The 25,537-nt window shown below is 47.1% G+C and overlaps 1 protein-coding gene across 2 annotated transcripts in view; it reads left to right on the top strand.

Annotated features, from left to right (window-relative positions):
- apbb3 (amyloid beta (A4) precursor protein-binding, family B, member 3) overlaps positions 1 to 24,540 on the top strand; it is a 38,907-nt gene extending 14,367 nt beyond the window's left edge. The window contains exons 2-12 of one of the 2 annotated variants that reach the window (XM_078172702.1): positions 14,255 to 14,418; positions 15,954 to 16,009; positions 16,088 to 16,136; positions 16,665 to 16,814; positions 18,693 to 18,820; positions 19,848 to 19,962; positions 20,125 to 20,206; positions 20,281 to 20,364; positions 20,586 to 20,701; positions 20,780 to 20,959; positions 22,351 to 24,540. In XM_078172702.1, coding sequence (XP_078028828.1) covers positions 14,255 to 14,418; positions 15,954 to 16,009; positions 16,088 to 16,136; positions 16,665 to 16,814; positions 18,693 to 18,820; positions 19,848 to 19,962; positions 20,125 to 20,206; positions 20,281 to 20,364; positions 20,586 to 20,701; positions 20,780 to 20,959; positions 22,351 to 22,599 — 1,373 coding nt within the window. In that variant the 3' untranslated portion in view covers positions 22,600 to 24,540. Of the gene's footprint in view, positions 1 to 14,254; positions 14,419 to 15,950; positions 16,010 to 16,087; positions 16,137 to 16,664; positions 16,815 to 18,692; positions 18,821 to 19,847; positions 19,963 to 20,124; positions 20,207 to 20,280; positions 20,365 to 20,585; positions 20,702 to 20,779; positions 20,960 to 22,350 lie in introns of both variants that reach the window. The other variant, XM_078172701.1, reaches the window with a different exon arrangement.
- Positions 24,541 to 25,537: the final 997 nt, after the last annotated feature.

Raw genomic sequence — 25,537 nt, 5'->3', positions numbered from 1 at the left:
TTGTTTGTCAGTACATAGCCGTAGCCCTGCTGTTTGTCAGTACGTAGCCGTAGCCCTGTTGTTTGTCAGTACGTAGCCGTAGCCCTGCTGTTTATCAATATGTAGCCGTAGCCCTGCTGTTTATCAGTACGTAGCCGTAGCCCTGCTGTTTATCAGTACATAGCCGTAGCCCTGCTGTTTGTCAGTACGTAGCCGTAGCCCTGCTGTTTATCAATACGTAGCCGTAGCCCTGCTGTTTGTCAGTACGTAGCCATAGCCCTGCTGTTTGTCAGTACGTAGCCGTAGCCCTGCTGTTTATCAATATGTAGCCGTAGCCCTGCTGTTTATCAATACATAGCCGTAGCCCTGCTGTCTATCAGTACATAGCTGTAGCTCTGCTGTTTGTCAGTATGTAGCCGTAGCCCTGCTGTTTATCAGTACGTAGCCGTAGCCCTGCTGTTTGTCAGTACGTAGCCGTAGCCCTGCTGTTTGTCAGTACGTAGCCGTAGCCCTGCTGTTTATCAATATGTAGCCGTAGCCCTGCTGTTTGTCAGTATGTAGCCGTAGCCCTGCTGTTTATCAATACGTAGCCGTAGCCCTGCTGTTTGTCAGTACGTAGCCGTAGCCCTGCTGTTTGTCAGTACGTAGCCGTAGCCCTGCTGTTTATCAATATGTAGCCGTAGCCCTGCTGTTTGTCAGTACATAGCCGTAGCCCTGCTGTTTGTCAGTACGTAGCCGTAGCCCTGTTGTTTGTCAGTACATAGCCGTAGCCCTGCTGTTTATCAATATGTAGCCGTAGCCCTGCTGTTTATCAATACATAGCCGTAGCCCTGCTGTCTATCAGTACATAGCTGTAGCTCTGCTGTTTGTCAGTATGTAGCCGTAGCCCTGCTGTTTATCAGAACGTAGCCGTAGCCCTGCTGTTTGTCAGTACGTAGCCGTAGCCCTGCTGTTTGTCAGTACGTAGCTGTAGCCCTGCTGTTTATCAATATGTAGCCGTAGCCCTGCTGTTTATCAGTACATAGCCGTAGCCCTGCTGTTTGTCAGTACGTAGCTGTAGCCCTGCTGTTTGTCAGTACGTAGCCGTAGCCCTGCTGTTTGTCAGTACGTAGCTGTAGCCCTGCTGTTTATCAATACGTAGCCGTAGCCCCGCTGTTTGTCAGTACGTAGCTGTAGCCCCGCTGTTTGTCAGTACGTGCTGTAGCCCTGCTGTTTATCAATACGTAGCCGTAGCCCCGCTGTTTGTCAGTACGTAGCTGTAGCCCCGCTGTTTATCAATACGTAGCCGTAACCCCGCTGTTTATCAGTACATAGCCGTCGCCCTGCTGTTTATCAATATGTAGCCGTAGGTGTTTCTCAGTACGTAGCCGTAGCCCTGCTGTTTATCAGTACGTAGCCGTAGGTGTTTCTCAGTACGTAGCCGTAGCCCTGCTGTTTCTCAATACGTAGCCGTAGCCCCGCTGTTTGTCAGTAGGTAGCCGTAGCCCTGCTGTTTATCAATACGTAGCTGTAGCCCCGCTGTTTGTCAGTACGTAGCTGTAGCCCTACTGTTTATCAATACGTAGCCGTAGCCCTGCTGTTTGTCAGTAGGTAGCCGTAGCCCTGCTGTTTATCAATACGTAGCTGTAGCCCTGCTGTTTGTCAGTACGTAGCTGTAGCTCTGCTGTTTATCAATACGTAGCCGTAGCCCCGCTGTTTGTCAGTAGGTAGCCGTAGCCCTGCTGTTTATCAATACGTAGCTGTAGCCCCGCTGTTTGTCAGTACGTAGCTGTAGCCCTACTGTTTATCAATACGTAGCCGTAGCCCCGCTGTTTGTCAGTAGGTAGCCGTAGCCCTGCTGTTAATCAATACGTAGCTGTAGCCCCGCTGTTTGTCAGTACGTAGCTGTAGCCCTGCTGTTTATCAATACGTAGCTGTAGCCCCGCTGTTTGTCAGTACGTAGCCGTAGCCCCGCTGTTTGTCAATACGTAGCTGTAGTCCCGCTGTTTGTCAGTACGTAGCTGTAGCCCTGCTGTTTATCAATATGTAGCCGTAGCCCCGCTGTTTGTCAATACGTAGCTGTAGCCCCGCTGTTTGTCAGTACGTAGCCGTAGCCCTGCTGTTTGTCAGTATGTAGCAGAAGCCCTGCTGTTTATCAATATGTAGCCGTAGCCCCGCTGTTTGTCAGTACGTAGCCGTAGCCCCGCTGTTTGTCAGTACGTAGCCGTAGCCCTGCTGTTTGTCAGTACGTAGCCGTAGCCCCGCTGTTTGTCAGTATGTAGCCGTAGCCCCGCTGTTTGTCAGTAGGTAGCCGTAGCCCTGCTGTTTGTCAGTACGTAGCCGTAGCCCTGCTGTTTGTCAGTACGTAGCTGTAGCCCCGCTGTTTGTCAATACATAGCTGTAGCCCCGCTGTTTGTCAATACATAGCTGTAGCCCCGCTGTTTGTCAATACGTAGCTGTAGCCCCGCTGTTTGTCAGTACGTAGCCGTAGCCCTGCTGTTTATCAATATGTAGCGGTAGCCCTGCTGTCTATCAGTACATAGCTGTAGCTCCGCTGTTTGTCAGTATGTAGCCGTAGCCCTGCTGTTTATCAGTACGTAGCCGTAGCCCTGCTGTTTGTCAGTACGTAGCCGTAGCCCTGCTGTTTGTCAGTACGTAGCCGTAGCCCTGCTGTTTATCAATATGTAGCCGTAGCCCCGCTGTTTATCAGTACATAGCCGTAGCCCTGCTGTTTGTCAGTACGTAGCCGTAGCCCTGTTGTTTGTCAGTACGTAGCCGTAGCCCTGCTGTTTATCAGTATGTAGCCGTAGCCCCGCTGTTTATCAGTACATAGCCGTAGCCCTGCTGTTTGTCAGTACGTAGCCGTAGCCCTGTTGTTTGTCAGTACGTAGCCGTAGCCCTGCTGTTTATCAATATGTAGCCATAGCCCTGCTGTTTATCAGTACGTAGCCGTAGCCCTGCTGTTTATCAATACGAAGCCGTAGCCCTGCTGTCTATCAGTACATAGCTGTAGCTTCGCTGTTTGTCAGTACGTAGCCGTAGCCCTGCTGTTTATCAGTACGTAGCCGTAGCCCTGCTGTTTGTCAGTACGTAGCCGTAGCCCTGCTGTTTATCAATATGTAGCCGTAGCCCTGCTGCTTATCAGTACATAGCCGTAGCCCTGCTGTTTGTCAGTACGTGGCCGTAGCCCTGTTGTTTGTCAGTACGTAGCCGTAGCCCTGCTGTTTATCAATATGTAGCCATAGCCCTGCTGTTTATCAGTACGTAGCCGTAGCCCTGCTGTTTATCAATACGTAGCCGTAGCCCTGCTGTCTATCAGTACATAGCTGTAGCTCCGCTGTTTATCAATACGTAGCCGTAGCCCCGCTGTTTATCAGTACATAGCCGTCGCCCTGCTGTTTATCAATATGTAGCCGTAGCCCCACTGTTTATCAATATGTAGCCGTAGCCCCGCTGTTTATCAGTACATAGCCGTCGCCCTGCTGTTTATCAATATGTAGCCGTAGCCCCACTGTTTGTCAGTACGTAGCCGTAGGTGTCTCTCAGTACATAGCCGTAGCCCTGCTGTTTGTCAGTACGTAGCCGTAGCCCTGCTGTCTATCAGTACATAGCTGTAGCTCCGCTGTTTGTCAGTATGTAGCCGTAGCCCTGCTGTTTATCAGTACGTAGCCGTAGCCCTGCTGTTTGTCAGTACGTAGCCGTAGCCCTGCTGTTTATCAATATGTAGCCGTAGCCCCGCTGTTTATCAGTACATAGCCGTAGCCCTGCTGTTTGTCAGTACGTAGCCGTAGCCCTGTTGTTTGTCAGTACGTAGCCGTAGCCCTGCTGTTTATCAATATGTAGCCATAGCCCTGCTGTTTATCAGTACGTAGCCGTAGCCCTGCTGTTTATCAATACGTAGCCGTAGCCCTGCTGTCTATCAGTACATAGCTGTAGCTCCGCTGTTTGTCAGTACGTAGCCGTAGCCCTGCTGTTTATCAGTACGTAGCCGTAGCCCTGCTGTTTGTCAGTACGTAGCCGTAGCCCTGCTGTTTATCAATATGTAGCCGTAGCCCTGCTGCTTATCAGTACATAGCCGTAGCCCTGCTGTTTGTCAGTACGTAGCCGTAGCCCTGTTGTTTGTCAGTACGTAGCCGTAGCCCTGCTGTTTATCAATATGTAGCCATAGCCCTGCTGTTTATCAGTACGTAGCCGTAGCCATGCTGTTTATCAATACGTAGCCGTAGCCCTGCTGTCTATCAGTACATAGCTGTAGCTCCGCTGTTTATCAATACGTAGCCGTAGCCCCGCTGTTTATCAGTACATAGCCGTCGCCCTGCTGTTTATCAATATGTAGCCGTAGCCCCACTGTTTATCAATATGTAGCCGTAGCCCCGCTGTTTATCAGTACATAGCCGTCGCCCTGCTGTTTATCAATATGTAGCCGTAGCCCCACTGTTTGTCAGTACGTAGCCGTAGGTGTCTCTCAGTACATAGCCGTAGCCCTGCTGTTTATCAATACGTAGCCGTAGCCCCGCTGTTTGTCAGTAGGTAGCCGTAGGTGTCTCTCAATACGTAGCCGTAGCCCTGCTGTTTATCAATACGTAGCCGTAGCCCCGCTGTTTGTCAGTACGTAGCTGTAGCCCTGTTGTTTATCAATACGTAGCCGTAGCCCCGCTGTTTGTCAGTATGTAGCCGTAGCCCTGCTGTTTATCAATACGTAGCCGTAGCCCCGCTGTTTGTCAAGACGTAGCCGTAGCCCTGCTGTTTGTCAGTACGTAGCCGTAGCCCTGCTGTTTATCAATATGTAGCCGTAGCCCTGCTGTTTATCAATACGTAGCCGTAGCCCCGCTGTTTGTCAGTAGGTAGCCGTAGGTGTCTCTCAATACGTAGCCGTAGCCCTGCTGTTTATCAATACGTAGCCGTAGCCCCGCTGTTTGTCAGTACGTAGCTGTAGCCCTGTTGTTTATCAATACGTAGCCGTAGCCCCGCTGTTTGTCAGTACGTAGCCGTAGCCCTGCTGTTTATCAGTACGTAGCCGTAGCCCTGCTGTTTATCAATATGTAGCCGTAGCCCCGCTGTTTGTCAGTACGTAGCCGTAGCCCCGCTGTTTGTCAGTACGTAGCAGTAGCCCTGCTGTTTGTCAGTACGTAGCTGTAGCCCCGCTGTTTGTCAATACATAGCTGTAGCCCCGCTGTTTGTCAATACATAGCTGTAGCCCCGCTGTTTGTCAATACGTAGCTGTAGCCCTGCTGTTTATCAATACGTAGCTGTAGCCCCGCTGTTTGTCAGTACGTAGCCGTAGCCCTGCTGTTTATCAATATGTAGCCGTAGCCCTGCTGTCTATCAGTACATAGCTGTAGCTCCGCTGTTTGTCAGTATGTAGCCGTAGCCCTGCTGTTTATCAGTACGTAGCCGTAGCCCTGCTGTTTGTCAGTACATAGCCGTAGCCCTGCTGTTTGTCAGTAGGTAGCCGTAGCCCTGCTGTTTATCAATATGTAGCCGTAGCCCCGCTGTTTATCAGTACATAGCCGTAGCCCTGCTGTTTGTCAGTACGTAGCCGTAGCCCTGTTGTTTGTCAGTACGTAGCCGTAGCCCTGCTGTTTATCAATATGTAGCCATAGCCCTGCTGTTTATCAGTACGTAGCCGTAGCCCTGCTGTTTATCAATACGTAGCCGTAGCCCTGCTGTCTATCAGTACATAGCTGTAGCTCCGCTGTTTGTCAGTACGTAGCCGTAGCCCTGCTGTTTATCAGTACGTAGCCGTAGCCCTGCTGTTTGTCAGTACGTAGCCGTAGCCCTGCTGTTTATCAATATGTAGCCGTAGCCCTGCTGCTTATCAGTACATAGCCGTAGCCCTGCTGTTTGTCAGTACGTAGCCGTAGCCCTGCTGTCTATCAGTACATAGCTGTAGCTCCGCTGTTTGTCAGTATGTAGCCGTAGCCCTGCTGTTTATCAGTACGTAGCCGTAGCCCTGCTGTTTGTCAGTACGTAGCCGCAGCCCTGCTGTTTATCAATATGTAGCCATAGCCCTGCTGTTTATCAGTACGTAGCCGTAGCCCTGCTGTTTATCAATACGTAGCCGTAGCCCTGCTGTCTATCAGTACATAGCTGTAGCTCCGCTGTTTGTCAGTACGTAGCCGTAGCCCTGCTGTTTATCAGTACGTAGCCGTAGCCCTGCTGTTTGTCAGTACGTAGCCGTAGCCCTGTTGTTTGTCAGTACGTAGCCGTAGCCCTGCTGTTTATCAATATGTAGCCATAGCCCTGCTGTTTATCAGTACGTAGCCGTAGCCCTGCTGTTTATCAATACGTAGCCGTAGCCCTGCTGTCTATCAGTACATAGCTGTAGCTCCGCTGTTTATCAATACGTAGCCGTAGCCCCGCTGTTTATCAGTACATAGCCGTCGCCCTGCTGTTTATCAATATGTAGCCGTAGCCCCACTGTTTATCAATATGTAGCTGTAGCCCCGCTGTTTATCAGTACATAGCCGTCGCCCTGCTGTTTATCAATATGTAGCCGTAGCCCCACTGTTTGTCAGTACGTAGCCGTAGGTGTCTCTCAGTACATAGCCGTAGCCCTGCTGTTTATCAATACGTAGCCGTAGCCCCGCTGTTTGTCAGTAGGTAGCCGTAGGTGTCTCTCAATACGTAGCCGTAGCCCTGCTGTTTATCAATACGTAGCTGTAGCCCCGCTGTTTGTCAGTACGTAGCTGTAGCCCTGCTGTTTATCAATACGTAGCCGTAGCCCCGCTGTTTGTCAGTACGTAGCTGTAGCCCTGTTGTTTATCAATACGTAGCCATAGCCCCGCTGTTTGTCAGTATGTAGCCGTAGCCCTGCTGTTTATCAATACGTAGCCGTAGCCCCGCTGTTTGTCAAGACGTAGCCGTAGCCCTGCTGTTTGTCAGTACGTAGCCGTAGCCCCGCTGTTTGTCAGTACGTAGCCGTAGCCCTGCTGTTTGTCAGTACGTAGCCGTAGCCCTGCTGTTTATCAATATGTAGCCGTAGCCCTGCTGTTTATCAGTACATAGCCGTAGCCCTGCTGTTTGTCAGTACGTAGCCGTAGCCCTGTTGTTTGTCAGTACGTAGCCGTAGCCCTGCTGTTTATCAATATGTAGCCGTAGCCCTGCTGTCTATCAGTACATAGCTGTAGCTCCGCTGTTTGTCAGTATGTAGCCATAGCCCTGCTGTTTATCAGTACATAGCCGTAGCCCTGCTGTTTGTCAGTACGTAGCCGTAGCCCTGTTGTTTGTCAGTACGTAGCCGTAGCCCTGCTGTTTATCAATACGTAGCTGTAGCCCTGCTGTCTATCAGTACATAGCTGTAGCTCCGCTGTTTATCAATACGTAGCCGTAGCCCCGCTGTTTATCAGTACATAGCCGTCGCCCTGCTGTTTATCAATATGTAGCCGTAGCCCCACTGTTTGTCAGTACGTAGCCGTAGGTGTCTCTCAGTACGTAGCTGTAGCCCTGCTGTTTATCAATACGTAGCCGTAGCCCCGCTGTTTGTCAGTAGGTAGCCGTAGCCCTGCTGTTTATCAATACGTAGCTGTAGCCCCGCTGTTTGTCAGTACGTAGCTGTAGCCCTGCTGTTTGTCAATACGTAGCCGTAGCCCCACTGTTTGTCAGTACGTAGCTGTAGCCCTGCTGTTTAACAATACGTAGCCGTAGCCCCGCTGTTTGTCAGTACGTAGCCGTAGCCCTGCTGTTTATCAAAACGTAGCCGTAGCCCTGCTGTTTATCAGTACGTAGCCGTAGCCCTGCTGTTTGTCAGTACGTAGCCGTAGCCCTGTTGTTTGTCAGTACGTAGCCGTAGCCCTGCTGTTTATCAGTACGTAGCCGTAGCCCTGTTGTTTGTCAGTACGTAGCCGTAGCCCTGCTGTTTATCAATACGTAGCCGTAGCCCTGCTGTTTATCAGTACATAGCCGTAGCTCCGCTGTTTATCAATACGTAGCCGTAGCCCCGCTGTTTGTCAGTAGGTAGCCGTAGCCCTGCTGTTTGTCAGTACGTAGCCGTAGCCCTGCTGTTTGTCAGTACGTAGCTGTAGCCCCGCTGTTTGTCAATACATAGCTGTAGCCCCGCTGTTTGTCAATACATAGCTGTAGCCCCGCTGTTTGTCAATACGTAGCTGTAGCCCCGCTGTTTGTCAGTACGTAGCCGTAGCCCTGCTGTTTATCAATATGTAGCGGTAGCCCTGCTGTCTATCAGTACATAGCTGTAGCTCCGCTGTTTGTCAGTATGTAGCCGTAGCCCTGCTGTTTATCAGTACGTAGCCGTAGCCCTGCTGTTTGTCAGTACGTAGCCGTAGCCCTGCTGTTTGTCAGTACGTAGCCGTAGCCCTGCTGTTTATCAATATGTAGCCGTAGCCCCGCTGTTTATCAGTACATAGCCGTAGCCCTGCTGTTTGTCAGTACGTAGCCGTAGCCCTGTTGTTTGTCAGTACGTAGCCGTAGCCCTGCTGTTTATCAGTATGTAGCCGTAGCCCCGCTGTTTATCAGTACATAGCCGTAGCCCTGCTGTTTGTCAGTACGTAGCCGTAGCCCTGTTGTTTGTCAGTACGTAGCCGTAGCCCTGCTGTTTATCAATATGTAGCCGTAGCCCTGCTGTTTATCAGTACGTAGCCGTAGCCCTGCTGTTTATCAATACGAAGCCGTAGCCCTGCTGTCTATCAGTACATAGCTGTAGCTCCGCTGTTTGTCAGTACGTAGCCGTAGCCCTGCTGTTTATCAGTACGTAGCCGTAGCCCTGCTGTTTGTCAGTACGTAGCCGTAGCCCTGCTGTTTATCAATATGTAGCCGTAGCCCTGCTGCTTATCAGTACATAGCCGTAGCCCTGCTGTTTGTCAGTACGTGGCCGTAGCCCTGTTGTTTGTCAGTACGTAGCCGTAGCCCTGCTGTTTATCAATATGTAGCCATAGCCCTGCTGTTTATCAGTACGTAGCCGTAGCCCTGCTGTTTATCAATACGTAGCCGTAGCCCTGCTGTCTATCAGTACATAGCTGTAGCTCCGCTGTTTATCAATACGTAGCCGTAGCCCCGCTGTTTATCAGTACATAGCCGTCGCCCTGCTGTTTATCAATATGTAGCCGTAGCCCCACTGTTTATCAATATGTAGCCGTAGCCCCGCTGTTTATCAGTACATAGCCGTCGCCCTGCTGTTTATCAATATGTAGCCGTAGCCCCACTGTTTGTCAGTACGTAGCCGTAGGTGTCTCTCAGTACATAGCCGTAGCCCTGCTGTTTATCAATACGTAGCCGTAGCCCTGCTGTTTGTCAGTAGGTAGCTGTAGCCCTACTGTTTATCAATACGTAGCCGTAGCCCTGCTGTTTGTCAGTAGGTAGCCGTAGCCCTGCTGTTTATCAATACGTAGCTGTAGCCCCGCTGTTTGTCAGTACTTAGCTGTAGCCCTACTGTTTATCAATACGTAGCCGTAGCCCTGCTGTTTGTCAGTAGGTAGCCGTAGCCCTGCTGTTTATCAATACGTAGCTGTAGCCCCGCTGTTTGTCAGTACGTAGCTGTAGCTCTGCTGTTTATCAATACGTAGCCGTAGCCCCGCTGTTTGTCAGTAGGTAGCCGTAGCCCCGCTGTTTATCAATACGTAGCTGTAGCCCCGCTGTTTGTCAGTACGTAGCCGTAGCCCCGCTGTTTGTCAATACGTAGCTGTAGTCCCGCTGTTTGTCAGTACGTAGCCGTAGCCCCGCTGTTTGTCAGTACGTAGCCGTAGCCCCGCTGTTTGTCAGTACGTAGCTGTAGCCCCGCTGTTTGTCAATACGTAGCTGTAGCCCCGCTGTTTGTCAATACATAGCTGTAGCCCCGCTGTTTGTCAATACGTAGCTGTAGCCCTGCTGTTTATCAATACGTAGCTGTAGCCCCGCTGTTTGTCAGTACGTAGCCGTAGCCCCGCTGTTTGTCAATACGTAGCTGTAGTCCCGCTGTTTGTCAGTACGTAGCTGTAGCCCTGCTGTTTATCAATATGTAGCCGTAGCCCCGCTGTTTGTCAATACGTAGCCGTAGCCCTGCTGTTTATCAATATGTAGCCGTAGCCCTGCTGTTTATCAATATGTAGCCGTAGCCCCGCTGTTTGTCAGTACGTAGCCGTAGCCCCGCTGTTTGTCAGTACGTAGCCGTAGCCCTGCTGTTTGTCAGTACGTAGCTGTAGCCCGGAGCAGAGAATCACTGATCCAAAATGATGGATCTTGAATTCTGGAATCATTTTTAAAAACATATAAACACCTGACCTGCTGCATCAGACAGAGACCTGAGACCTGGGATAGGTCTATGTTTTGGATCTGACAAACCAGGTAGTTAAAAGTTGTTTATTTGTTTGTTTGTTTATTTGTTGTGATGCAGTGGCTGAGACACCGTTAGTAAACTTCCTGTGTTTACTGTAAATGTTTCCTGTTTGTTCTCCAGCAGCTGAACAGAACCGTCTGTCAGGAGTTCGTACAGTGTGGAAATAAAAATGATTTCAGCTGAGTTTCCTCCTCGAGTCGAGTTAACGAGTCGCTGTATTGACCACGCCCCCCCCCCCCCCCCATATATATTCACCATATTGCCGTCTCTCAGTCAGCTGACTCAGCGCTTCACGTCTCTGAGGGTCATTAATTATTCAGGTCCTCTACAGTTTCCTGTCCTCTTCCTGTCTGACCTCTGGACACTCTGAACACTCTGTACTGGACAGGTCTGCTCCACACCACTGCTCCTACCTGTCCCTAACATCTGTCCCTAACATTTGTCCCCAACATCTGTCCCTAACATTTGTCCCCAACATCTGTCCCCAAAATTTGTCCCCAACATCTGTCCCTAACATTTGTCCCCAACATCTGTCCCCAACATCTGGCCCCAACATCTGTCCCTAACATCTGTCCCCAACATCTGTCCCTAACATTTGTCCCCAATATCTGTCCCTAACATCTGTCTCTAACATATGTTCCCAACATCTGTCCCCAACATCTGTCCCTAACATCTGTCACCAACATATGTCCATAACATTTGTCCCCAACATTTGTCCCCAACATCTGTCCCTAACATTTGTCCACAACATCTGTCCCCAACATCTGGCCCCAACATCTGTCCCTAACATCTGTCCCCAACATCTGTCCCTAACATTTGTCCCCAACATCTGTCCCTAACATCTGTCTCTAACATATGTTCCCAACATCTGTCCCCAACATCTGTCCCTAACATCTGTCCCCAACATATGTCCCTAACATTTGTCCCCAACATTTGTCCCCAACATCTGTCCCTAACATTTGTCCCTAACATTTGTCCCCAACATCTGTCCCTAACATTTGTCCCCGACATCTGTTCCTAACATCTGTCCCAAACATTTGTCCCCAACATCTGTCCACAACATCTGTCCCTAACATCTGTCCCCAACATCTGTTCCTAACATCTGTCCCAAACATTTGTCCCCAACATCTGTCCACAACATCTGTCCCTTACATCTGTCCCCAACATCTGTCCCTAACATTTGTCCCCAACATCTGTCCCTTACATATGTCCCTAACATCTGTCCCTATCATTTGTCCCCAACATTTGTCCCCAACATCTGTCCCTAACATCTTTCCCCAACATCTGTCCCTAACATCTGTCCCTAACATATGTTCCCAACATTTGTCCCCAATATCTGTCCCTAACATTTGTCCCCAACATCTGTCCCTAACATTTGTCCCCAATATCTGTCCCCAACATTTGTCCCCAACATCTGTCCCTAACATTTGTCCCTAACATCTGCCCACAACATTTGTCTCTAACATCTGTCCCTAACATTTGTCCCCAACATATGTCCCTAACATTTGTCCCCAACATTTGTCCCCAACATCTGTCCCTAACATTTGTCCCTAATATATGTCCCCAACATCTGTCCCTAACATTTGTCCCCAACATCTGTCCCTAACATTTGTCCCCGACATCTGTTCCTAACATCTGTCCCAAAAATTTGTCCCCAACATCTGTCCACAACATCTGTCCCTAACATCTGTCCCCAACATCTGTTCCTAACATCTGTCCCAAACATTTGTCCCCAACATCTGTCCACAACTTCTGTCTACAACATCTGTCCCTTACATCTGTCACCAACATCTGTCCCTAACATTTGTCCCCAACATCTGTCCCTTACATATGTCCCTAACATCTGTCCCTATCATTTGTCCCCAACATCTGTCCCTAACATCTGTCCCTAACACTTGTCCCTAACATCTGTCCACAACATCTGTTCACAACATCTGTCCCTAACATTTGTCCCCAACATATGTCCCTTACATATGTCCCAACATCTGTCCCCAACATCTGTCCCTAACATTTGTCCCTAACATCTGTCCCCAACATCTGTCCCTATCATTTGTCCCCAACATCGGTCCCTAACATTTGTCCCTAACATCTGCCCACAACATCTGTCTCTAACATCTGTCCCCAACATCTGTCCCTAACATTTGTCCCCAACATATGTCCCTTACATATGTCCCAACATCTGTCCCCAACATCTGTCCCTAACATTTGTCCCTAACATCTGTCCCTATCATTTGTCCCCAACATCTGTCCCTAACATTTGTCCCTAACATCTGCCCACAACATCTGTCTCTAACATCTGTCCCTAACATTTGTCCCCAACATCTGTCCCTAACATTTGTCCCCAACATCTGTCCCCAACATCTGTCCCTAACATTTGTCCCTAATATCTGTCCCCAACATCTGTCCCTAACATTTGTCCCCAACATCTGTCCCTAACATTTTTCCCTAACATCTGTCCCTAACATCTGTCCCTAACATTTGTCCCCAACATCTGTCCCTAACATCTGCCCACAACATCTGTCCCCAACATCTGTCCCTAACATTTGTCCCCAACATCTGTTCCTAACATCTGTCCCTAACATCTGCCCACAACATCTGTCTCTAACATCTGTCCCTAACATTTGTCCCCAACATCTTTCCCTAACATTTGTCCCCAACATCTGTCCCCAACATCTGTCCCTAACATTTGCCCCCAACATCTGTCCCTAAAATTTTTCCCCAACATCTGTCCCTAACATTTGTCCCTAACATTTGTCCCCAACATCTGTCCCTAACATTTGTCCCCAACATCTGTCCCTAACATCTGCCCACAACATCTGTCCCCAACATCTGTCCCCAACATTTGTCCCCAACATCTGTTCCTAACATCTGTCCCTAACATCTGCCCACAACATCTGTCTCTAACATCTGTCCCTAACATTTGTCCCCAACATCTGTCCCTAACATTTGTCCCCAACATCTGTCCCCAACATCTGTCCCTAACATTTGTCCCTAATATCTGTCCCCAACATCTGTCCCTAACATTTGTCCCCAACATCTGTCCCTAACATTTGTCCCTAACATCTGTCCCTAACATTTGTCCCCAACATCTGTCCCTAACATTTGTCCCCAACATCTGTCCCCAACATCTGTCCCTAACATTTGTCCCCAACATCTGTTCCTAACATCTGTCCCTAACATTTGTCCCCAACATCTGTCCACAACATCTGTCCCTAACATCTGTCCCCAACACCTGTCCCTAACATTTGTCCCTAACATCTGCCCACAACATCTGTCCCCAACATCTGTCCCTAACATTTGTCCCTAACATCTGCCCACAATCACAAAGAGGTTCAGCCTTTTAGACAATTCCTCCAATCATCATGCAGACACCGAGTGTCCTCTCCTGCCTACTGCTCCATCAGGTCCCAGGGAAGCTGAGCCTCCCTGGAAGTGACGATTTTGTCGCATTTATCCAATGACCGTCTCGCTTTGCTGCATGAAAAGAACCTACTTAGCGCTGTCTCATAGGAATGCTTGGAGGCTCCGCGTCCACCGTGCTGACACGAGAATGTATGACACGGAGGTCGCGTTTGAAAACTGGTGACGTTTGAACATCATAGTCATGATGAAATGCATCCTAGTGCACGTTTAATGCAATATAAATTCTTATTTTAATGTAAATTCAATAGTGCATATTTGACCATTTCTTCTATGAAAGTTTAGGGGAAGTTCAGCTTCCCTTGTTGTCTCAGAGCAATCGGCCCTGATGGACACATAAATGAAGTCAGTAGAAACAGAAGCTCAGTAGAGTCCACTGATACACACTCATACACACTGATACACACACTGATACACACTGATCAACACACACATACACACACACACACACACACACACAGACTGTGTGTGAACCTAAACACCATCAGAACCTGTTGGACTCGTCACATCAACACAGACATGTTTACTACAGATAAATACATGCTTCAGTAGCTCTGATACTGTGTGTGTGTGTGTGTGTGTGTGTGTGTCTGTGTATGTGTGCAGACAACATCTGGACGGACCAGAACCTGCTGCTGGACCCAGACCTCCCCTCCGGCTGGAGAACCATCAAAGACTCTACAGGAACTTATTACTGGCACGTTCCCACCGGCGCCACCCAGTGGCAACACCCTCGCCTCAGTGGGACGCCACAGCTGCTCGAAACACAGGTTACTACCTCATTAACTCACGTGGTTAGTTCAATTTAACCAGTTAAAAGTGTCCGGGGCACCGGTGGCTTAGTGGTAGAGCAGGCGCCCCATGTACAAGGCTGTTGCCGCAGCGGCCCGGGTTTGACTCCAGCCTGTGGCCCTTTGCTGCATGTCTCTCCCTCTCTCTCTCCCACTTCACACTTGTCTGTCCTGTCCATTAAAGGCTAAAAAGCCCCAAAAAATATCTTTAAAAATAAAACAAAAGTGTCTAACAAATACAACTTAACCTTGTTAATTTAAATGAACCTCGTTAGCCCAAATTATTGTGCTTAATTTAACTTAACTCAGTTAGTCAAAATGAACCTGGTTAGTTTAATTTAACCTGGATAGTTTAATTTAAACTGGTTAGTTTAATTTAACCTGCTGAGTTTAATTTAACCCGGTGAGTTTAATTCAACCTGGTTAGTTTAATTCAACCCGGTTAGTTTAATTTAACCTGGTGAGTTTAATTTAACCTGCTGACTTTAATTTAGTTTAATTTAACCTGCTGACTTTAATTTAGTTTAATTTAACCTGCTGAGTTTAATTTAACCTGGTGAGTTTAATTTAACCTGCTGACTTTAATTTAGTTTAATTTAACCTGCTGAGTTTAATTTAACCTGGTTAGTTTAATTTAATCTTGTGAGTTTAATTTAACCTGCTGAGTTCAATTCAACTTCCTGAGTTTAATTCAACCTGGTTAGTTTAATTTAACCTGGTGATTTTAATTTAACCCGGTTAGTTTAATTTAACCTGGTGAGTTTAATTTATCCCGGTTGGTTAAATTCAACCTGGTGAGCTTAATTTAACCTGGTGATTTTAATTTAACCCGGTTAGTTTAATTTAACCTGGTCAGTTTAATTTAACCTGGTGAGTTTAATTTAACCTGGTGACTTTAATTTAGTTTAATTTAACTGGCTGAGTTTAATTTAACCCGGTTGGTTTAATTCAACCTGGTGAGTTTAATTTAACCTGGTGATTTTAATTTAACCCGGTTAGTTTAATTTAACCTGCTGACTTTAATTTAGTTTAATTTAACCTGGTGAGTTTAATTTAACCTGATGAGTTTAATTTAGTTTAATTTAACCTGGTGATATTAATTTAACCCGGTTAGTTTAATTTAACCTGGTGAGTTTAATTTAACCTACTGACTTTAATTTAGTTTAATTTAACCTGTTGAGTTTAATTTAACCTGGTTAATTTAATTTAACCTGCTGACTTTAATTTAGTTTAATTTAACCTGGTAATTGTAATTTAGTTTAATTTAACCTGGTGATTTTAATTTAACCCGGTTAGTTTAATTTAACCTGGTGAGTTTAATTCAACCTGCTGACTTTAATTTAGTTTAATTTAACCTGATGAGTTTAATTTAGTTTAATTTAACCTGGTGAGTTTAATTTATCCTGCTGACTTTAATTTAGTTTAATTTAATCTGATGAGTTTAATTTAACCTGGTTCAGATGAGCAGGTTTGTCTGATGTGTTGTCTTCTTCTGTGGTGTTGTGTCTCAGCAGGAGGAGGCTGAACAGCAGAGCTCCACCACAGAGACCAGCAAACCACCTGAGCCCAGGTAACACACAGACACACACACACACACACACACACACACAGATAATATAAATTTCTAAATGTGAAATATTTCTTTCAGGTCTTCATGGCATGAAGATTATCTCACTAACCACGACCCCAACACCAAGGTAACATGACAACAACAACAACAACAATTATCATACGACACGTCTCTTCTTGTCTCAGTGAGACACATTTGGTTTTTCTGTTTCATTAAAGTATGTTTTAGATTCAGAACCTTCTCATGAACGTCCTCATTCCTGTGCTGCGTTCACTCACACTATCCTAATGGTGATGTCACAGGAAGCTGATGATGACTTCATGACCGACAGGAGCAGTGTTGACATGAACCAGAGTGAAAGCTGATTTCCTGTCAGTCGGCTCTAATCTGCTCTAATCTCTCCTGCTCTGTGTCGACCGCTCTCTACCACACTTTTCATTAATCTGACTTAATCTCTCTCTCTCTCTCTCTCTGTCCATCCATCTGTCTGTGCCCTGGTTTCCCTGTTTTTCACCCAACGACTCACTGACCACTTAATCTCATCATCTGACTCTGTCTGTCCTCTCCCTATGTGTCTGTCTGTCCTCTCCCTGTGTGTCTGTCTGTCCTCTCCCTGTGTGTCTGTCTGTCCTCTCCCTGTGTGTCTGTCTGTCAGTGTTTTGCAGTGCGCTCTCTGGGCTGGCTGGAGGTGGAGGAGGAGGACCTGTCTCCCGGTCGCAGCAGTCTGGCTGTCAGCAACGTCATCCAGCAGCTGTCTCACTGCAGCAGCCCCGAGCAGAGGGACAGACAGGGAGCCTGGGGGGAGGTGAGACACCTGCTGAACCTTCACCTGTCCGTCTATGTCCGTCTGTCTGTCTGATTCAATCACAAACTGACCCAGAATATGAAAGTAAACCACAATGTGGATTAAACCTGTTCAGATGTACGACCCTGACTCAGGATCAGCTGGACTCTGTAAACCATTAAGGAAAACAGTGATTTGTAAACTTGTCTGACTCATATACAGTTAAATACAGCACAGAGATATTCAATGTTCAGACTCATTCATTTTCTGTAACCGCTTATCCTGTTGGGGGTCAGAGCACCTGGAGGAAACCCACGCTGACACGGGGAGAACATGTCGGAGCACCTGGAGGAAACCCACGCTGACACAGGGAGAACATGTCAGAGCACCTGGAGGAAACCCACGCTGACACGGGGAGAACATGTCAGAGCACCTGGAGGAAACCCACGCTGACACGGGGAGAACATGTCGGAGCACCTGGAGGAAACCCACGCTGACACGGGGAGAACATGTTGGAGCACCTGGAGGAAACCCATGCTGACACGGGGAGAACACGTCAGAGCACCTGGAGGAAACCCACGCTGACACGGGGAGAACACGTCAGAGCACCTGGAGGAAACCCACGCTGACACGGGGAGAACACGTCAGAGCACCTGGAGGAAACCCACGCTGACACGAGGAGAACACGTCAGAGCACCTGGAGGAAACCCACGCTGACACGGGGAGAACACGTCAGAGCACCTGGAGGAAACCCACGCTGACACAGGAGAACATGTCAGAGCACCTGGAGGAAACCCACACTGACACGGGGAGAACACGTCGGAGCACCTGGAGGAAACCCACGCTGACACAGGGAGAACATGTCGGAGCACCTGGAGGAAACCCACGCTGACACGGGGAGAACACGTCAGAGCACCTGGAGGAAACCCACGCTGACACAGGGAGAACATGTCAGAGCACCTGGAGGAAACCCACGCTGACACAGGGAGAACATGTCAGAGCACCTGGAGGAAACCCACGCTGACACAGGGAGAACGTGTCAGAGCACCTGGAGGAAACCCACGCTGACACAGGGAGAACGTGTCAGAGCACCTGGAGGAAACCCACGCTGACACAGGGAGAACGTGTCAGAGCACCAAATACCAGATTTGTGTATTTATGTATACATTCAAACATTTAACTCAGGACTTACCTAGTGTTTTTCAAATTTTTTCATTTTTTCTTCTGATATTCACTCATCCTCCACGAGACAGTCCAATGACATCCATCACCCTTTCTGTCAGACTTCCCTTTCTCAATTCTCACTGAGTTATAGAGGACCATCTCTCTGGAACAACCTGTCACCATCTCTTAAAGCATCATCTTCACTGGCAATCTTCAAAAATCAAATGAAAAAGTATTTAATTAATCAACTTTAATGTGGAATTATTTATTTATTATTATTTTCCTTGTTTGGATTCTCCTTGTTTTTGGTCTGACTAATTCTTAGTTGTTTGTTCATCGTCAAACACGTAATCTTATATTGATTTTGTTCATTTTATTTGCTACCTGTCATCTTTTGTCTTGATTTCCTCCTCTTTCTTCTGCTTCTGCTTTCCTTCTCCCCCTTTTTTTCTTTTTTTTTGATCTCTCTTGTTTATTTCTTATCATTATTGTATGATTTAATTGAGGGCAGGTTCTTTGATAAGCCTTTTGTGGCTTCTAACCTCTCCGGCACATTTCCTTTTTAATCTTGTAAATTTTATACTGTCTGTTTTTAACATTATGTTCAAATAAAACTAAACTAACTAACTAACTAACTAACTAAATATCTCCGAACTGTGTTCAGTTTTCATTTATGTTTTACACAGCAGGGTGGTATAATGCTGTCTGTCTGCCTGTCTGTCTGCCTGTCTGCAGGGTCGGGAGATGATGCTGGTTCTGAAAAAAGACACTCTGACCCTGTTGGACCCTTTAGACCACACCCCTCTGCACTGTCAGCCAATCATCAACATCCGTGTGTGGGGGGTGGGCTGCAACAATGGCAGGTGAGCCAATTGGAGTCAAGGTCACATCTCTACACCTGTTCAAATAAACTACATGTAGATAAGACACAGGTGGGCAGATTTTATCTTCTGAGGATGGTGAAGGCGTGACCCGCCCTTTGCCTCCGATTGGCTAACACTCGTTGTTGGTTAACCAGGTTGAATGAGACTGGTTAGAGTTAATATAAGAATATCAGAGGCAGAATAATTCACAGTAAGGCGAGTCATTCCTTCACTGTCCCACCCAAAAAAATATACCAGGGGAGAGCTGGTCGAGAGAGCTAGGCTAACACTTCCCCCTGCTTCCAGTCTCTATGCTTAGCTAGGCTAACAGTGCCTCCTGCTTCCACTCATTATGCTAAGCTTACCTTAACACTTTTTTCTTCCTCCAGTAATTATGTTAAGCTAGGCTAACACTGCCTCCTGCTTCCAATTATTATGCTAAGCCAGCCTAACACTTTTCTCTTCCTCCAGTCTCTATGCTAAGCTAGGCTAACACTGCCTCCTGCTTCCAATTATTATGCTAAGCTAGGCTAACACTTCCCCCTGCTTCCAGTCCTTACGTTAAGCTAGGCTAACACTTCCCCCTGCCTCTAGTCTCTGTGCTAGGCTAGGGTAACATTGCCTCCTGCTCTCAGTTTTTCTACTAAGCTAGGCTAACAATGCCTCCTGCTTCCAGTCATTAAGCTAAGCTAGGCTAACAGCACACACTCACAGTTTGTTTCTGCATGCTCAGGTGTTAAAATCAAACCCACCTTTCAGTTTGTTTACCTGTCAGTTTGCGCTAACCCTGTCACTCTCTCTGTTTCTTTAACACGCCCCGCCCCCCACCCCTTCACCTGGGCAGGGACAGGTAAACCTCTCTACCTTTACCTCTTCACATAAAGCTGCACCTCACAGCCTCCGATATATGTCAGGGTCATTTATTGATTCACCTGCTGATCACATGATTGTCGGTCCATCAGCTGATTGGTCACAACATCATGACACTGTATGTATGTGTGTGTGTGTGTGTGTGTGGTGCATTCAGGGACTTTGCGTTTGTGGCGGGTGATAAGGACAGCTGTGTGCTGAAGTGTCACGTGTTTCGCTGCAACGCTCCGGCCAAAGCCATCGCCACGGCGCTGCATGAGATGTGCTCCAAGGTCAGTTGTTAACATCACCTGAACGACAGGTGATACTCTCATGTGTGAAGCTTGGCATCTTAGCTTAGCATGTTAGCTAGCATGCTAGCATTAGCTACTTAGCAGTAAAGACAAAGGGAATTTTGTTCTGCAGGTGAACGTGATGGTTTAATTTCTCCGTAGATGATGTCAGAAAAGACGCTGATGCGGCCGTCCCGCTCCCTGACCATGGAGAGCATCTCACCTGAAGACCTGCCCAGACAAGGTGACTCACCTGTTCTCTGACGTCACCTGCTGGTCTCTGATTGGCTGTCTGCTGATAGTTTGTTGTTGTTTCAGTGGAGTTTCTGGAGGCCGTGCGACAGCAGGTCCAAAAGTTTGAGGTCCAGTACATCGGTAACCTGCCAGTGTCCAGAGCGATGGGTAAGACACAAACACACCTGAACACACCTGAACATGCCTGAACACACCTGAACATGCCTGAACACAACATCCAGCTCTGTGATTGGTTCAGTCAGTGTAAACAAACTGATAATGATCCTGTAAAAAGTGATGTTATTATGTACCGACTAATTAGGTGCTAATTACGTAATAAAACACACCTGGTGGTTACCGTGGTGACCAGGAGTCTGGTTATGATGCAGGTATGGAGGTGTTGAACAGAGCGATAGAGAGCATCATGAACTCCACAGACAGAGACGAGTGGGAGCCGGCGGTGATCCACGTCACTGACAACATCCTGTCTCTGTGGAGGGGAGAGGTACCGCCGTCACTACATAATCTGTTAACCCACTAGGTGACAGGTCAGCTGACCCTCTCTCTCATTGGTTCTTGACAGGAAGGGGAGGAGCCTCTCTGGGAGTGTCAGGTACGTTTCCTCACCTTTCTGGGCGTCGGCCACGACAGCCACACCTTCGCTGTGATTGTTGATGGCGGCACACAACAATTTGAATGTCATGTCTTCTGGTGTGAACCGGACGCAGGGATCCTGTCTGAGGCCGTCCAGGCCGCATGTATGGTGAGTACACACCTGAACAGGTACATCCTGATTTAGACCTTAAAACAAAAAACAACTGCACGTCATTGATACCTTACAGCACGCGAACACTCCAGGTCATTCATATCTTACGGTGACCTTACAACACACAAACACTCCAGGTCATTCACACCTTACGGGGACCTTACAACACACAGACACTCCAGGTCATTCACACCTTACGGGGACCTTACAACACACAGACACTCCAGGTCATTCATACCTTACGGGGACCTTACAACACACAGACACTCCAGGTCATTCATACCTTACGGGGACCTTACAACACAAAGACACTCCAGGTCATTCATACCTTACGGGGACCTTACAGCACACAAACACTCCAGGTCATTCATACCTTACGGTGACCTTACAGCACGCGAACACTCCAGGTCATTCAAACCTTACGGGGACCTTACAACACACAAACACTCCAGGTCATTCATACCTTACGGGGACCTTACAGCACACAAACACTCCAGGTCATTCATACCTTACGGTGACCTTACAGCACGCGAACACTCCAGGTCATTCAAACCTTACGGGGACCTTACAACACACAAACACTCCAGGTCATTCATACCTTACGGGGACCTTACAGCACGCAAACACTCCAGGTCATTCATACCTTATGGTGACCTTACAGCACGCGAACACTCCAGGTCATTCAAACCTTACGGGGACCTTAAAGCACGCGAACACTCCAGGTCATTCATACCTTACAGGGACCTTACAGCACGCAAACACTCCAGGTCATTCATACCTTATGGTGACCTTACAGCACGTGAACACTCCAGGTCATTCAAACCTTACGGGGACCTTACAGCACACAGACACTCCAGGTCATTCATACCTTACGGTGACCTTACAGCACGCAAACACTCCAGGTCATTCAAACCTTACGGGGACCTTAAAGCACGCAAACACTCCAGGTCATTCATACCTTACGGGGACCTTACAACACACAGACACTCCAGGTCATTCATACCTTACGGTGACCTTACAGCACGCAAACACTCCAGGTCATTCATACCTTACGGTGACCTTACAACACGCGAACACTCCAGGTCATTCATACCTTACAGTGACCTTACAACACGCGAACACTCCAGGTCATTCATACCTTACGGGACCTTACAGCACGCAAACACTCCAGGTCATTCATACCTTACGGGGACCTTACAGCACGCGAACACTCCAGGTCATTCATACCTTACGGTGACCTTACAGCACGCAAACACTCCAGGTCATTCATACCTTACGGGGACCTTACAGCACACGGACAGATTCAGTTCCATAGACTCTGGTGTTCTTCTGCCCCCTGGTGGTCGACGCACACTTAACACTGATTCCAGTTCCTTCCTGTCCGTCAGGTTCAGTATCAGAAGTGTCTGGTGGCTCAGACTCCTCCCCCGAGGTCCAAGTCATGGCGTGCAGCCCCATCAAAAGTCAAACGGGCCAACTCCATGGATGCCTTCCCTCCTCTCGCCTCCCGTCTCCATGGCAGCAGCAGCAGCAACATGATGATGCCGCGGATAACCAAGGGCAACGGCAACAGCAGCGTGAGGAAGGGGATGCTAGCGTTCTTCGAAACTTTTCGTAAACAGGCCGCTACCTCCTAATGAAGGGGGCGGGGCCACCAGAGACACATGTCAGCAGAGGTTGCTGATTCTCCAGGACTAAAAATGAGTTTGCCAAGACCTCGGAGGTGTCTCCACACCAACACGTGTACGCGTGTCTCTGGTGGTCCAACCGGCCGATTGTGCCGCCTTCACCATCACCAGCGACGTCCCGGAGACCACCGTCGCCTTCTGTTTATCGGACCAGAAATACACCTGTTTGAACTCTCACCAGTCGTTGGCTAGCTTAGCGTAGCGACCGTGTTGCTAGGTATTTGACTGCAGATTGAATGAATGGATTGAAGGTTTTAGGATGCTAACATAATGCTAACATGATGCTAACATGATGCTTACATGGGTTTTCTGTGTTAGTGGACCTGACAGGACCGGGAATGATCAACATGTACCAGACCTACAAATCACTTCCTCTGTTTCCTGTCCGTAGAATCATGATACAATAAAACTCAGGACGATTGGGTCGTAAATAAAGACAAACACAGGGAATTCTGGGAAACGGTGATCTGAATCAGCTGAATGAAACCACACCGTCATACTTTACCAATGTTTCACCATCATGTGACGAAGATTTCGGGAGGATTCATGTCTGAAACTCTGAGCCCTGATTTACCCTTAAACTCCCCCTTAAACTCTGAGCTCTGATTTACCCTTAAACTTCCCCTTAATCAGACTGACACTGAGATAAGGAGAAAAGCCTCCTGTGTGTACTTGCTTCAAGCTTTAGTGAAATATTCCAGAGTCGGTTTCAAGAGCCGCAGTAAGTGTTTCTGAAATGCTGATGTCATGTTGATCCACTTACCTGTTGTTTCTTTTATCTTCATGTCACATGGGATGGCAGGTAAGAGGTTACCATGGTTACAGTCGTTCACAAGTTTCTATGGAGGAGAGACATCAACAAATTTATTTCTACAGAATGTTTCAGTACAAACAGAGTGTCGGTGTCACTGTCGAGAAAACACATCGCAGAAAACCTCGGAAGAAGCTCAAACACAAACAATTGTGATAATTTCAGTTAAAGTTGAAATAATTTAAGAAAAAGCAATAATTAAAGATAAAGTCATAATAATTTGAGGAAAAGATATGTTGGCAATAAAGTAAAATTGGGGGCAGAAGTCATAATGTTTTGAGATTAAAATAATAATGTCGGGAGAAAAAAGTTGTAATAAAAATAAATAAAAAATGTAATGTTACTCAAAGTAGAAATATTTCAATAAAGTCATAATTGGAGGAAAAAATTATAGATGTATTTTTAATAAAATCATGACTTTTTCTTGAGCGGCCTTATAGCTTGTTGATTACAATAATTTGACTACTTGCTTGTAAAGTTGAGTTTTTCCCACGAGATGTTTTTCCTGACGTGTCCTGACACTCTGTTACACTACAGTACTTTAGATACCTCATACATATATGAAATATGATGCAGAAGAAAAAAAACATATTAAAAAGATTAATAAACTGATGACGGAGCATGTGTTTGACTGGTGCATACAAAGTTCTGTTTTTCTGAGCCGCTCTTGAACGCCTCCTGAGCCGCTCAGTGAACTCACCACAGACAAAGCTTTGACCTGCAGTTTGCATGTCAGGCACAAATGACAGCATGGAGGGTCATTAAACATATCCTGAATGATTTGCTGACGTCACCAGATGTGTCAGCACATCGCTGAATGTACAGACGGACATGTTGAGGAATATATAACAGTACATATATAACGGCTGCCTCCTGATTGGCTGAAGCACCTGTAGATAGAAGCTGTAGTATGTTCAATGTCAGTAGGAAATTTCAGCGAGAGGTTTGTCCAACTGTCCCTGAAGTCTCAGAGAAACAGCTGTTTTCTGTCTTCATGTCTGTTGATCTGAAATTCTTTGGCACAAAATAAATTAATGATGTCATGTAAAAATGAAACAGAAATAAACTGATGAACCGACTCATCTCTGCAACTCTTTGTTCTTTAGTTTAAAGTTCATGTCTCAGTTTGTTTCTTTTTTCTTTTTTTAAAAAATTTATTAGTGAAATTACATGACAAAAACAGTGACATGACATGGTGAACACATAAACAGACATGACGGGGGAACATACATAACTACAGACAATAACATAGAACGAAACAAGAAATGAAAATGTAGTTGTTAAACAGGCAACAGACAGTATTTTTTCCTAAATATATCATGATGAAAATAATGTGTGTTGCACAGGGTAGTGTCCACAGTAAAATCAGACTATCAGTGTTTACATAGGTTACTTAGTGACTTTGCAATCTTTGCAATAAGCTTCTGCCACTGGGGGGGAAATTTCGTGGAAAAAATCTCCTTTACGGCAGGAAACGCGTCATGTATTGCAAAACTGGTTGGTCAGCCAATCAGGGACTGGAGCTGGTCCTTATGAGGAGTTGGGCATGAGATAGTTGAGTCACGAGCACAATGGCAGACGGACAAAGTTTGGAGACAAGTGAAAAACGGCCTAAAAAAAGAAAAGGAGCTCCTCTGTGTGAGGAGGCAAAGAAGAGCAAAAAGGAGAGTGATAAAAGAAGAGGAAAAACAAGAGTAAACCTCAGTCAGGCGTTCAAGAGATGGAGGGAGCTCCGTGACCAAAGAGGCTTCAAAACCCATGTCCAGCTAGCTTTCTTTCTAATGGATCAGTAAGTAACACGGCTAAATGTTAGCTAGACCAGAGAGGACTGTACTGTACTCAATCAATCAATCAATCAATCAATCAATTTTATTTATAAAGCCCAATATCACAAATCACAATTTGCCTCACAGGGCTTTACAGCATACGACATCCCTCTGTCCTTATGACCCTCACAGCTGATCAGGAAAAACTCCCCCAAAAAAAAACCCTTTAACAGGGAAAAAACGGTAGAAACCTCAGGAAGAGCAACTGAGGAGGGATCCCTCTTCCAGGACGGACAGACGTGCAATAGAT

Source organism: Epinephelus lanceolatus, chromosome 11 (assembly GCF_041903045.1).
Source record: "Epinephelus lanceolatus isolate andai-2023 chromosome 11, ASM4190304v1, whole genome shotgun sequence".
Lineage (NCBI taxonomy): Eukaryota > Metazoa > Chordata > Actinopteri > Perciformes > Serranidae > Epinephelus > Epinephelus lanceolatus.
The sequence above is the reverse complement of the archived record's forward strand: the minus strand, read 5'-3'. Positions and strand labels throughout refer to the sequence as shown.